At 41.7% G+C, this 13,907-nt stretch overlaps 1 protein-coding gene across 2 annotated transcripts in view; it reads left to right on the top strand.

Moving 5' to 3' along the window:
* LOC146624688 (glutamate receptor 4) overlaps window positions 1–13,907 on the top strand; it is a 162,031-nt gene that overhangs the window by 61,889 nt on the left and 86,235 nt on the right. For both annotated transcript variants that reach the window (XM_085364695.1, XM_085364694.1), the window contains exon 3: window positions 12,647–12,886. In XM_085364695.1, the coding sequence (XP_085220821.1) occupies window positions 12,647–12,886 (240 nt within the window). The remainder of the gene's footprint in view (window positions 1–12,646; window positions 12,887–13,907) is intronic.

Here is a 13,907-nt window from a genome sequence, read left to right as displayed (position 1 = left end):
TTTGACATCTTCCTCCTAAAACTTTACTCAGTTTAGACAAAACCTCTCATGCACCGTGCTTCTTCTGTCAGTATTCATATGAGAATAAAATCTGTATCAATCCACAGCCTAAAAATGCACTATTTCCCCCTTTTTACCCCTTTATCACCAAAGTATCATTCAGCCCCCTGGACTTATTTAGTAATTTTGGCTGTAAAATTACAGAATTCTCACCTTCCAGGAACCATTTGAATCCTCTTTCTGGCCCAAAATGGTTCAGGGGTTACGGGAATGTGAAGCAGACATGGTTCAGACAGCAGTACCTTGTGATTGCTTTGTGGCATTGTTATACACTAAGTATCCCCATAAAGCTTTTCTTCTCTTCTTTCCGAGACTGTTTGAATTTTGTCCCTAGCACAAATGGTAACTGAGCTACGGTCATTTAAAGAGCGCCTGTAAAATGGGTCCACTGCTGGTTTAAAAAAAGGATGAAGTAATGTTTGGTAAAAACTGCATCTGTACCCCAGTGTTAAGGATATAGATTGCAACTAAAGAAAGGTTAGTATAGATTTAACAATGATTTAGTCACACATTTACAAGCACCTTACTACTTATTAACTAATGCATATTAAAATAACATTAAAACAAATTGTTACCTACGAATGTCATTGACGCTGTATGTAAAAATACATGCAGAATTGTGACTCATTGGTCAGAAATGTGGGGAAAAATGCACCTTTTCATTAATATTCAGTAAATTGACTCCCAAGCCTCGGATGTTTTTGCTCTGGCACAAGTGGTAAATAATGGAGGTTTGTTCTGTGGAGCTGCGATCGATATATTGATGGGCCAGAGGTCGGAGGCAGTCATCATCAAACGGCCCTGTGCTGCGAGTGGGGCCTGACACCTGCGGGACCGAGGGGAAAGTGTGTCCATGGCAGTAGACCATATTCAGCCGTCCACTGATTTACACAGAGCACTGATGACAAAGCAGTTTTACCGTCCCGGCGTCCTGCCAGTCGATAGGAGCAGACTGGGAAAGCGGTAGTGAGTAGGCCTTTTGCTCATCTCTGCTGGATGAGGTTAGTTTGAGATGATTCCTACAGAGGATGCACTTCAGCTAGAAGCGATGATATAAGTTAAATTCAGATGAGTGTTATGTAAAATGACGGGAGAGCTTCTGGTGCATCACTCAGTGTGTCACACGCAGAAGGTCTGGCCCATTGATCAGACTGAGCTGCACTGAATGTGTGTGTATATATGTGTGTGTGGGTGTACTCTGACCTGTTTGTGCAGTGGAGTGTGAGGCCAGCGGATGCTGTTTCAGGGTCACTGCTGGTGTGGGACTAAATGGACCAGTCCAGGAGGCCGGCCTGTCACTAGCGGCTGCCCCCTCACTGTCAGTACTACTGCTGTCACATCACTACTGGGTCATATAGAGCAATCAGTTTGATGCAGCCTGACTCTGATGGATTGCTACTATTGGCCTCTGTGGTGTCTTTGCGCTGCAGCAAGCCTGCTCTGAGTGTCTCAAAAACACACGAGAATTGTCACATCGCAGACAGAGTACAAGTCCTTTTGACATTTTTGTGAAATTAAATTCTTTTTTCTGTGTGTGTTTCAGGTGCTTTAAAATAGTCACATTTTGTTGCAGCTTTTCAGAAGTTAGGAATGCCACAAAAAGGGAGCCAAATGGTATAACTGCCCCTTAATTTACTTGTTTTGTATGATGTAATAATAAATTAGAGAGAAGCTGGAAATGCTTAATTGGACTTAAGGAGCACGAAGTACAAGATGGCAGTGTGTAACTCCATTAACTTGCTTACTTTGATCCTGTGTGAGCAGATTCACTTGGCATTATACCTCCTATATGCCGTAGAAATTAAAGATTAATGTACCCATTAGCCCACCCAGGGACTTGCCAAATGGAAAAATCAGGTCAGGTCATCAGTCTAAAGTCCAAGGATGATCAGACCTGTAGATTCAGCCAGGGGTCTGGTGGATCTGTCATTATCATCTCATTGTGTAAGGAGTATTTGGCTACCTACTGTGGCCTGGGAATATCATCAATCATCAGGACACAATCAGTGCCCTAATGATTGACCAAATGTGCAAACTGCATGCATGAGCATGCTGATATTAAAAACAATTTAATAATGAATCTTTTTGGCCACCTGGGGGCAGCTGAACATCCTGTAAACACACTGCTGATTTTTATTAGTTTATAGAGTTTGTATTAGCAGGCAGCTCAGTTCAATTGAGTTTTATCTCTATGGGAATATTTCAGAACTACAGTTGTCTGAGGGGGCTTTATATGGTAAAGTGAAGACCAATATTAGAGAGAAAAACCCAATAAACACACACAAAAGGATCACTTGGCGACAGTGAGGAGGAAGAACTCACTTTGAACAGGAAGAGACGTCCAGCAGAACCAGGCTTGGGGAGGAGGGGCAGCCATCTGTTGCAACTTGCTGGGGTGTAAGAGGAAGGAGAAGAAATGAAAGGACAGTATGGGGACACAGAGGAAGAAGACAAAATTAAATGGTATGCAGCATTAGAACAAGTGCTCTGTTCATCATGGGAAGTCCCTCAGCAGCCTGAGCCTAAAGCACAGGATGGTTCAGAGTCACCTGATCCAAGTTTAACTATAAGCTTTATGAAAAAGCAAACGTTTAACCAGAATATTAAATATAAAGGTGTCTATCTCCCAATTGTTATGTTTTTTATATGTATCCCAATCTGACAATGAATGTAAGTCCAGTCTACACCCTCTTGTTGGCTTTGTTTTGATGCGATACATATGTCTGTGAGGGTGGAGTTTGGACTTTGAGGAGAGCACCCAAAAGCCTTAAAATGAAACCAGTGGGCTAAAGAATCCTAAAGACATGGTACAGTTCCTTGAGTTGCAGTTCGAAGAAGTTATTTAATCTATTTATGATATAAAAATACTGAGCTCTACATAATGGCTCTACATAACACTCGTTTCCAGCTCCGTATGTTTTATTTGTTGCCTCATGTGTGTGCCTGAGAGGTCATTTTAGACAGAGTTGTATGCTTGAGAGGGCAACATCTGAGACTGACATCATACAGAGCCAGGTTTAGAAAAACCTGTCAGAAAGCAAGCATTCAGAAGTCATTTAGTGCAGATGGAGCCTGAGATTTTTATTGTTTTTCGGGCTCATAATCTCAATTACTTCAGACTTTAACATTGTTTAGAAAATCAGTAACAGTATTAAAGGTTGTAAATGAAGCATGGTGGTCTGTTCCAGGCTGTGCTAGTTAAACACATAAAACACGAGTATCTCATTCTTCAGAGGATGTGCTTCTGCAGAGTACGTTGCGGGAGTACTAAAAGAAAGACGAAAAGAAAACTGAGGCAGTGTTATTTATAGGTTAACGTCAGAGTGCAGTAAAGTTGCTATATCTTTACTTTTAAAATAAAACCAACTCTGTTATAGGTTCCTACAGTTTTTCATGGTGATGCATGTAGTTTCTTCCAAGCAACTCAGAAAACTTGCCTCAGTTCTTTTGTGGGTTTATGCTCTCTCAGCTTTATCTCTTAATGCGATCCCAGAGTGACTCCAGCAGGACTGCTTGCTCTTTGTCTGGCCAGCAGTAGTTCTTCAACTTTGGTTGACTTTCAGGCCAATGAGACACTTCCATGGTAATGCACAAACTATCTGAATGTTTGTTATCATACAGGCTTTTTTTTTTTTTTTTTTTTTGCCAGAAATCCAGAATCCTCACACTACAGATAGTAGAGATCCCAGTGGATGAGCAGGCGTAGGCCAGGCTTCTATCTGTTTGTGGTTTTGATTGATTCCATGTTCAGTGTGGAGGCAATCTTCTTTAATGAAATGAATGATTCTCATTATTTGCCATGTGGCATGTGGCATACACCCATATTGTGCCCTCCACTCTGCCAGAGCTTCCCTGGACACGGTGATCCCGTTGGCAGATTCTAAGTGAATGGGAATAATAAAGGGAAAAAATAATAAAAGGAAGTGCTTTGTTATTCTCACAGTTGGCCAGGATGTATAGTGAGAAACCGTGTGGAATATTTCAGCATCAGAGGTAGCACGTCTGAAAGACTGCCAAACGGGCAGCTGCTTTGGGATTTTTGAGCCTTCCGTTGATGTTTTTGATGATGATTTTAAAAATGATTTGTGCCTGGAAGAGTTTTCCTTTAATAGGGTAGAGAGGACATTATTTCTGGTTTTACTTCTACTCCACTAAAACAGGGAAATAGGTTTAGGTTAATAGTACAAAAGACAATCAATAAATTAACAAATAAATGATGATATCTAACCCCTAACCCTAACCCCTAACCCTAAGAAAACAAGCTAACTTTCTTATTATTGGCTCCTGAGTGTAAACAGAAGTTTTAAATAGCAGAGGGGTGGTGCTGTGTATCTTAGGCCTTAGACACAGAAACCTACAGACTGGTCAGCAACACCCTGGCAACAAAAAATGCTAGGGAAAAGTGAATTCCCTGAGTGGTTGATAATTGGTTTCCAACAATCAAAGAGCTAGGTGCAAATAGGGAGACTTAGACTGTTGACCTTCAAAATAAAAGTTGCAACTTTTAAAATGTGCTAATTGCAGGGAGGAGGCGAATGCTATACATCGTTTGGCCGATTGGTTTCACATAGGGATCAACAACTCCCCAGCCTTTATAATATACAGTTTTCCCTAGCAACCATTGTTGCTAGGCCTGTGCCTGAGATAACTATATGAAGGAAATCAACCTTCACTGATCTTATACAGAACCAAGAGTAGAAAACAAGCATTTAAAACAGTCTTAATGCTGAAGTCGTGGAAGATGGCTGCTCCTTCCTGAGCATGGTCCTGTTAATGCAAATGCTTTCTTATAGTGCGTCATCTGATTGTTCAGGTTTTCTCTGTTTTATTGCAGTCTTTACCTTACAACATAAAGTGCCTTAAGGCAGCCGTTATTGTGATTTGGTGACATGTAAACAAAATCAAATTGAATTGAATTCTGTCTTTTTGTCCTGTAGCTTTAATATTCAGTCAACAGGGACACAAATCTTTGCCCACAAATGTGTTAAACATAAAACAAAAGGATTTGAGTTCAGTATTTACGTAGTCCATGTACTGTATGTGATAGTAGCATTTCAGTGGTAATACTGTTAGTTTTGTTTGAACTCTAATGAAAACAGGCAGTAATTGGAGACAGAGACGGTTTTAATTTCAGCAGCTTTACTTACATACATACTAATGTGTTGTTATTCAATCTGGTGTTTCTGCGTAACAGCAGCTCGCCATGCACAGCGTGGGTGCGGGCTGACATATATTCAGGATTCAGTGAAGTGTGTGCGTGTGTGTGTGCTTGTGTATCTCTGCGTGCGCTGATGTCATCCTATCCCTGGAGGGGACATCAGTGGGCTGTGTGGATTTTCCAACCTCTGCACTCCTTTCTTGGTTGAGTGGACTCTCTCCCTCTCTCCCTGTTTGCCCCCATCCTTCAATGTGGAGACACACAGTAGGTGTTAATAACTGTGTGGTCTTAAAGGACCATTTGTGGCCATAAGTGGAGATATTTGGCACTGTGATACATTGCTGCAATCAGGCTATGTAAAATGTAATTATTCTTTCTTTTCCCCTCCAATGTTTAGATCTTCTCTAAATACATAAAAATGATCCGAAACCTGAGCTTTTGTTGGCTGAAGGAAATGCTAATAGCTTTGAAAAGCAAACCTGGAAGATAGCTTAGGAAGATTTCAGGTTAAGGCAAACAAACAAACACAAAACAACCCTCAAATTAAAAGAAGACAACCCTCCCCCCGCAGCTCTTACCTCTCTTTCTACATATTTAATCTATGGTTCATTTTTGTTTTGGCTTTTTGGTTGGTTAAACATTAAATAAATATCCTCAGAGGTCAAACTGAGCTGAGTGTCAGTAAAGCTGATCAGCTAAAAAAAAAAAAAAAACGAAAAATAGAAGCATCCATAATTTCAGCTCTGTGGTCTTTTTTCTTTTGCACCATCTCTAAAAATGAGCCATCTGTTCTTGGCTTGAGTGCTTACTTTGCAGTACAGGTTTGTTTTGATGTCAGCGCTCCTGCTGGCTCAGCTGTCAATCAAAAACATACACCATTCTGCCCGCTCATAGGCTTGGAGGCTAAATTGGTCGGACACAGGCCTCCTAATCTAACGACGGAAAGCTGCATTCCCGAACCTGTCTGCACATTCAACTAGAACTTCAGACGGCCTGTAAAGTAGCATTACTGTTGCATATGCTGAAAGCCCCTTCCTTCTTTTCATTAACAGTGCAAAATTGAAGTTACTTTAAGAGAATATTTTACTGCAAAAACACTGAAAGGCTTGGGTTTCATTTGGCCAAGTGCAGTTCTCTGAATCTGTGGAGATAAAATAATTTAGCCCTCCCGCCCAACACCGAAACTGATTTTAAATGAGTCAGTCATGACTCAGGGAAAAGCAAACTTTAACAGTGAAGTTACATCATGTGGGGTGCCTTAAGGCATAGACATGGATTTGGGGGTGGGGGCAGGACAGGACACAGGGGACATGTCCTCTCTAATATTTAGAAAACATGAATTTGCCCACTCACTCTTTCTCTTAGAGGACTGTGCACAGTAAGCATAAATCTTGTTGAAACTTACCAAAGTCCAAAGGGCCTTAACGTATATTTATCATAAAGTGAAGCGAGGGGTTACCTCCACAAAGAAAAGATACAAAAGTACCCTGACGCCAGGCGGGAACAACTGAATGAGCTACACTCTGATGTCTCCAGCTATCCATTCGTCAATTTTTTAAAAGTCTTATCCAACCGAGGGTCACAGCGAGGCCAAGCCCTATCCCAGCTGACACGGGGCGACAGGCCTCCAGTCCATCACAGACCAAACACAGGGACACTCACATTCAGGCCTACGGTTGTTTAGAATCACCAGAGAACCTAACGTGCAGTCTTTAGGCTGAGGGAGGAAACCACTGCAGACTCAGGCTGATCATATATATCCACATTTACTAAACAGAGCAAAAGCTATGTGTACGCAAGCCCCAGCAGTGTTCACAGGTGTGGTTACTTTTAAGAGTGAAAAACAGAAGTTGTGTTGTTTTCTAAACAAAGGCACAGTCAGTTCATTTCAAAGATATAAGAGATTTTTTTTTACTATGTAAATATCAACTCCCCCCTTTGTTTTATGCCTTGAGAAAGGAACATGCAATCTTGTCAGTGCGTTTGTAAGTCCAAGGTTCAAACCTAGTGAGGCTGGCTGCACCTACAGTGGGGCAAAAAAGTATTTAGTCAGCCACCGATTGTGCAAGTTCCCCCACCTAAAATGATGACAGAGGTCAGTAATTTGCACCAGAGGTACACTTCAACTGTGAGAGACAGAATGTGAAAAAAAATCCATGAATTCACATGGTAGGATTTGTAAATAATTTCTTCGTAAATTAGGGTGGAAAATAAGTATTTGGTCACCTCAAACAAGGAAAATCTCTGGCTCTCACAGACCTGTAACGTCTTCTGTAAGAAGCTTTTCTGTCCCCCACTCGTTACCTGTATGAATGGCACCTGTTTGAACTCATCATCTGTATAAAAGACGCCTGTCCACAGCCTCAAACAGTCAGACTCCAAACTCCGCCATGGCCAAGACCAAAGAGCTTTCGAAGGACACCAGGAAAAGTATTGTAGACCTGCACCAGACTGGGAAGAGTGAATCTACAATAGGCAAGCAGCTTGGTGTGAAAAAATCAACTGTGGGAGCAATCATCAGAAAATGGAAGACATACAAGACCACTGATAATCTCCCTCGATCTGGGGCTCCACGCAAGATCTCATCCTGTGGGGTCAAAATGATCATGAGAACGGTGAGCAAAGATCCCAGAACCACACGGGGGGACCTGGTGAATGACCTGCAGAGAGCTGGGACCAAAGTAACAAAGGTCACCATCAGTAACACACTACAACGGCAGGGAATCAAATCCCGCAGTGCCAGACGTGTTCCGCTGCTGAAGCCAGTGCATGTCCAGGCCCGTCTGAAGTTTGCCAGAGAGCACATGGATGATACAGCAGAGGATTGGGAGAATGTCATGTGGTCAGATGAAACCAAAGTAGAACTTTTTGGTATAAACTCAACTCGTCGTGTTTGGAGGAAGAAGAATACTGAGTTGCATCCCAAGAACACCATACCTACTGTGAAGCATGGGGGTGGAAACATCATGCTATGGGGCTGTTTTTCTGCCAAGGGGACAGGACGACTGATCCGTGTTAAGGACAGAATGAATGGGGCCATGTATCGTGAGATTTTGAGCCAAAACCTCCTTCCATCAGTGAGAACTTTGAAGATGAAACGAGGCTGGGTCTTCCAACATGACAATGATCCAAAACACACCGCCCGGGCAACAAAGGAGTGGCTCCGTAAGAAGCATTTGAAAGTCCTGGAGTGGCCTAGCCAGTCTCCAGACCTCAACCCCATAGAAAATCTGTGGCGGGAGTTGAAAGTCCATGTTGCTCGGCGACAGCCCCAAAACATCACTGCTCTCGAGAAGATCTGCATGGAGGAATGGGCCAAAATACCAGCTACTGTGTGTGCAAACCTGGTAAAGACCTATAGTAAACGTTTGACCTCTGTTATCGCCAACAAAGGTTATGTTACAAAGTATTGAGTTGTATTTTTGTTATTGACCAAATACTTATTTTCCACCCTGATTTACGAATAAATTCTTTACAAATCCTACCATGTGGATTCATGGATTTTTTTTTCACATTCTGTCTCTCACAGTTGAAGTGTACCTCTGGTGCAAATTACTGACCTCTGTCATCATTTTAAGTGGGGGAACTTGCACAATCGGTGGCTGACTAAATACTTTTTTGCCCCACTGTATGAGGTGATTGGAGTGACTGTATCAACATGCCACACTAAATGCTGGAAATCACTTGGATGTTGACACAACAATGATCATTTTCATTTAGAAAAGTTGAGAATAATTATTTAAAGCTCTCCAGAATGCAGGAAATTAAGTGTCTGATTCTCAAAATTACATGGAAAACACTAACCCTAACTCACCCACCGTTTGTCTTAATGCATCCCTCTACGTGCTCACACAAAAATACATTTTGCCTTCAAGACCTTCCAACGTGGCTCCAATCTCCAGTCACTAGGGATAAATGTGTATTTCCTGACAGGTTGCTGGCTATCGCAGGGTCAAGTTGGTTGCAAAACATTGATTGCTAGCAGATTGTCGCAGTCATCTATAGTTTGCATGGAAGTTCCCGATTCGTCTGCAAACAATGGCCAACTAACCATCGAGTAGTAGTGAAACTTAAAAGCCTGCATGGCACTCCTCACAGTTCCACTCTTTGAGCAGTTTGGCCTGTGTTTGCAGCTGTGGTAGTTCCAACCATTTAACGCCACCAAACGGTCGAGGAACATTTTTCCTAGGCCGAGGCTTTCATGACTAGGGCTAAGTAGTGGTTTTAGCTGCCTAAATCTAACAAATTCCCTCTGGAAACGAGTCAGCTAAGTTTGAAAAGACTGAGAAACGCTACAAACTCCAGTTTCCTGAGTGAACGGCCCAGTTATCCCACAAGCTGCTTCCAGTGTAAACTGTCACTCTGAATATGGCCTCACCTGACTATTTCCTAAAGTCATTCTGGCTGAAATCCCTGAAGGCGAACTACTGTACAGTCTTGACTGTTTTTCCCCCTGGTAGTATAGTTCCCAGCACCTCTGTGGACTATAATTGTGTGTAGAAGAAGAGTGACTTTCCTTTTAGTTTTTTTACTGCCGCCTTGTTTGTTTCACTGAGGGAGGAAGATTAGAAATATGCACACTCTCTCTCCCCCTCTGTCTCAACAGCAGCGCACTGCACTCTCTGCATAGAAACAATGAGTTAGTCAGTAAAGCAGCTCTCTTGTTTACTTCCCCACCCCCAGTTTTCCTTTAACAACGGGAACATCTTGAGCTCTTCCTTCAGTTCGCCACTCACTCTGATTCTCCTCGCACCCGGAAACTGGCAGAGGACGCTCATTATCTTTACTCTCTGTTGTTGTTCCGTGTGTGCAGAAAGTGGGCAATTATAGTACAGCTCTAGTAGACAGCCAAACCTTTCTATAATGAGAAGATTTCCTCAAGCAGGACACATTGTGTATATGTGTGTATAGCACAGCTTGTGTATGCAAATGCAGGCGTTCCATTTAATTCAAAGTCTGACCAATAAACACAACAGACGCAGGTTCAGTTGGTGCTGCTTTTATGCCATGAAAGCAGAGCAGCATGAGCATGATGTGTTTTGTTAATGGGGAATATGTCCTCTAGAATATATCTAAACAACAGCAAGGGGAGTGATTTAGTTGTTGGTACTGTTGTTTTGCTGTTTAAATGGGAGACGGGAACAGCCTTTTTAGATGAAAGCATCAGAGGAAACGGACGTGTTTGGTTTTGATCTCTGTTTGCTGCATTCAGTGGCTCTCTTGAAAGGATTTAAAGTGGTAATCAGCGGGATAATGGTTTGTTATTTTGTCGCCAGTCATGGTGCTAAGCGCTTATTGCCGTGGTGATTTTTGCACCACATTTCCCACCGATCAATTGTCATTCAAAGCAGCGAGGTCTTAGTTAAATGCGATGGCTATCACTGCTCATATTAAGCGCTCGGTTCTTGTAAAATATCGCTTCCTGTGAGCGTGGGACTTGAATGATTTAAGATGTGTTTCTCTGGAGATGAGCCCTCATTGCATGTTGTTTTTATGCTGCTAAATAATGAAGTTATCATAGTGACGAATGTGCCGAATAAAGGAAAAATGAACTGATACACAGCGTGACAAAATCCTTTGTTGTACACTTGATATTTGTTGTGAGAAAAATATATTTCAAAAAACTAGTTCATCAATGCATTGTGTTTGAGTTGCCCTAGTTTTCTCCCCTCGTGTGAAACAGATCCAGGGTCTGAGGAAGCTCTGGGCTCTGGGTTAAAAACAAAAGCCAGTGAAAAAGTATCAAAAACTAAAGTTCCTTTTGTGAGCACTTGATGCTCAGTACAAAAGAAAGTCAGTCCCTGTAGACACACTTTATTTTCCTCCATATTGATGTTTGTAACTCACTTTTTACATTTATTAGTCTTCCTTAGCCCATCTGTAACTCGTCCAGGATGCAGCAGTCACCTCTGGGTGCTTAGTATCATAAAATAAAGACCCTACAACCCCACAACCTATGAGTAGGCACCTGGCAAAAGTGGGAAGGAAAAACTCCCTTTTACAGAGAAGAAACGGGCAAAACCAGCAGCCACCTCCTGTTACTGATTGGGGGTGAGGGAGAAAGACAAGACATTTAAAACTTTTATACATATAAAGCCCCACATGACCGAGCTCCTGCATATATAGCAGAGCCACTGAGACCATATAACAGCTGTTGGCCTTTTGTAAGTGTGTGTGCTGTATAAAAAAGTTATTATTAATAAAGTTATTATAGACTCCTGTGTTATAATGTTCCTTAGATCAGAAATAATCATCTTTACAGATTGTCACAAATGCTGGTTTTAGTCTCTGTGGCTCATTTTCCACTTCATGGGTGAATCTTTTTTAAACTCACCTGCAGTTTTGGGTGAAACTCCTTTCAGTGTAACCACACTTTACAGTGCTAAATTCAGCAGTTACAATTATATTGTTACTCACGTTCCAAAGGTTCATCAGTTACCTGCGCTCCAGGTAGATGGAAAGAAAAACGCACGTGTGGTATAATCAGCTGATTTCAGTTTGTATCTGGGAGGAGGAAAGTGGTGGAGTGGTCCTACAGCTGTTTAGGAGTGGAGAATAAAAGATTCCTTTTATTGCACAAAAGGTCAAGAATGTGATGGTAAAGTTCAAACTGCATCCAGGGTAAAACAAAAGCAACACAACTTCGGCTCTTTGCGAAAATCTGCACAGACAGCATGCTAACACAAAGCTAACAGGGAACCCAGAGGGATGATGAAGCTGAATGCAGGCCGACCCCAGTAATACTAAATGCCTTTCCTTTTTTTTTAAATAATAACCCCGCCCCTGCTCGTCTGATTAAGCTTTGTTAAGGCTTGAATTTAATGCTTTCTACTTTGAATGCTTATAAAAGTCCCTTCACTCCCTTTGCATTGGTAAAGCATTTTTAAGGGTCTAAGCAGTTTCTGTTCCAGTTTTGTGACTGAAAGTCTTTTATTATGTTACCAATAAATTAGGATTTATCTGTGTGTGTACCCGGACTGTTTATGGATGCATTTTGCTAACTTAGCATTTGAAAAACCATAGTTGGATACTTCTGGCTCACGGCAAACACACAAGTAACCAAAATGGTGATGTCAAGTGGCTGCAGCTATCTTTTATATACAGTCTATGGCTGTAAACAATGTGAAAAGGGTCCCAAACCCAAAGAGAATTACCAACTGTGCACTTGGTATTTCCAGAAGAAAAAGAAAACTGTCACTACTTGTGTATATGTTATCATAACAATATAAAAATAAATCATTAGTTGGCGACTTCTTGACAATATTCAGTATAACTAAAGGCCTGAAAAGAACTTAAACTTCATTTCACTTCTTTTTTCACTATATAAAACCTTGACATGTTATTTTTTTTTCTCTCAATTCCCATTACCTCAAGCTACTTCAAATTTATGGTACCAATTAATTTTTATGTTCTTGTTTCCTTCCGCAGTCTGCTCCCAGTACTCCCGCGGTGTCTTCGCCATCTTCGGCCTGTACGACAAGCGTTCGGTCCACACGTTGACGTCCTTCTGCAGCGCGCTGCACATCTCCCTCATCACGCCGAGTTTCCCCACCGAGGGCGAGAGCCAGTTCACCCTGCAGCTCCGGCCGTCGATCCGTGGGGCCCTCCTGTCCCTCCTCGACCACTACGACTGGAACAAGTTCGTCTTCCTGTACGACACAGACCGAGGTGGGTGATGAAAATAAACACCTCTCACTCTGACAGCTTAATCACACATTGGAGATGTTTTCGTGGATTCTGTGCCAGCTTGTGAGCATGCTGTACAATAATGTGTTTCTCATCTAACAGAAAACCTTTTTAAATGCATCATCAGTTGATCTCAGCGAACTTTCCTTTGAAATCGGTGAATCTGCTCCCCTCACCAGAAAATCATTACATTCACATACACTGAAAATGAGTTCTTTCCAGTAAATGAAAATCTTAGATATACTGCACAAAGGTGCTTTGCTTGACAGCGTTACAAGTTATCGGACTACAGAAACAACTTGCAATCAAACATAAGTGAGTCCTTGAGGGAAAAAAAATGAGAGGTTGGGTAGAAATATGAAGCAACAAGTGCTGCTTCAAAGTAAAAGCAAGACAGTCCTGAAAGCTGATGATATACAGATCATCTCAGACAACTGTGCAAACACAGAGAGGAAAAGCCATGAACCTATTTCATCACCAAATGCATCAACATTTAATAAAGCAGACAGAGTTTTTAAGTACTGCAACCATATCTAAATGATTTTAACCCCCAGAGAATTGAAGAAGTATTGTCTTCACGAAGGAGGTAAGCTTTGAATATGACCTGCATTAGATTTGTGGCTGGATGTGCAAACCTAAGGGATCTCATTGGAGCTACAGCGATTAAAAAACAGGATGAGTGTTGGAGGGTAATTTATTACAATGCAACACATTACTATAATTGCATTACATTTATCTATAACTCATTAAACCATTACTCTTTCCAAATTCAGGTAATTACAGATACAAAGTTACTTTCGGTTTACAACCACATTAGCTACTTTCACAATAAACTACAGATCCACCCACAGGAGAGATCTGCTGAGAGCTAAACATCTTCTAAGCTTGTTTTCTGTTTAGTGTTTGCGCTGTTCTGTCCTTCGCACCAAAATAATGAGAAGCTTCTGAAATACTGGAATTGCAGGCTTTGTAATAATGGAGGTGTTACAATAGCTGAGCAGTG

This window comes from Diplotaxodon limnothrissa, linkage group LG10 (genome assembly GCF_057381915.1).
Source record: "Diplotaxodon limnothrissa isolate DT_005_m linkage group LG10, D_limnothrissa_male_GT1.1, whole genome shotgun sequence".
Taxonomy (NCBI): Eukaryota; Metazoa; Chordata; class Actinopteri; order Cichliformes; family Cichlidae; genus Diplotaxodon; species Diplotaxodon limnothrissa.
The sequence above is the reverse complement of the archived record's forward strand: the minus strand, read 5'-3'. Positions and strand labels throughout refer to the sequence as shown.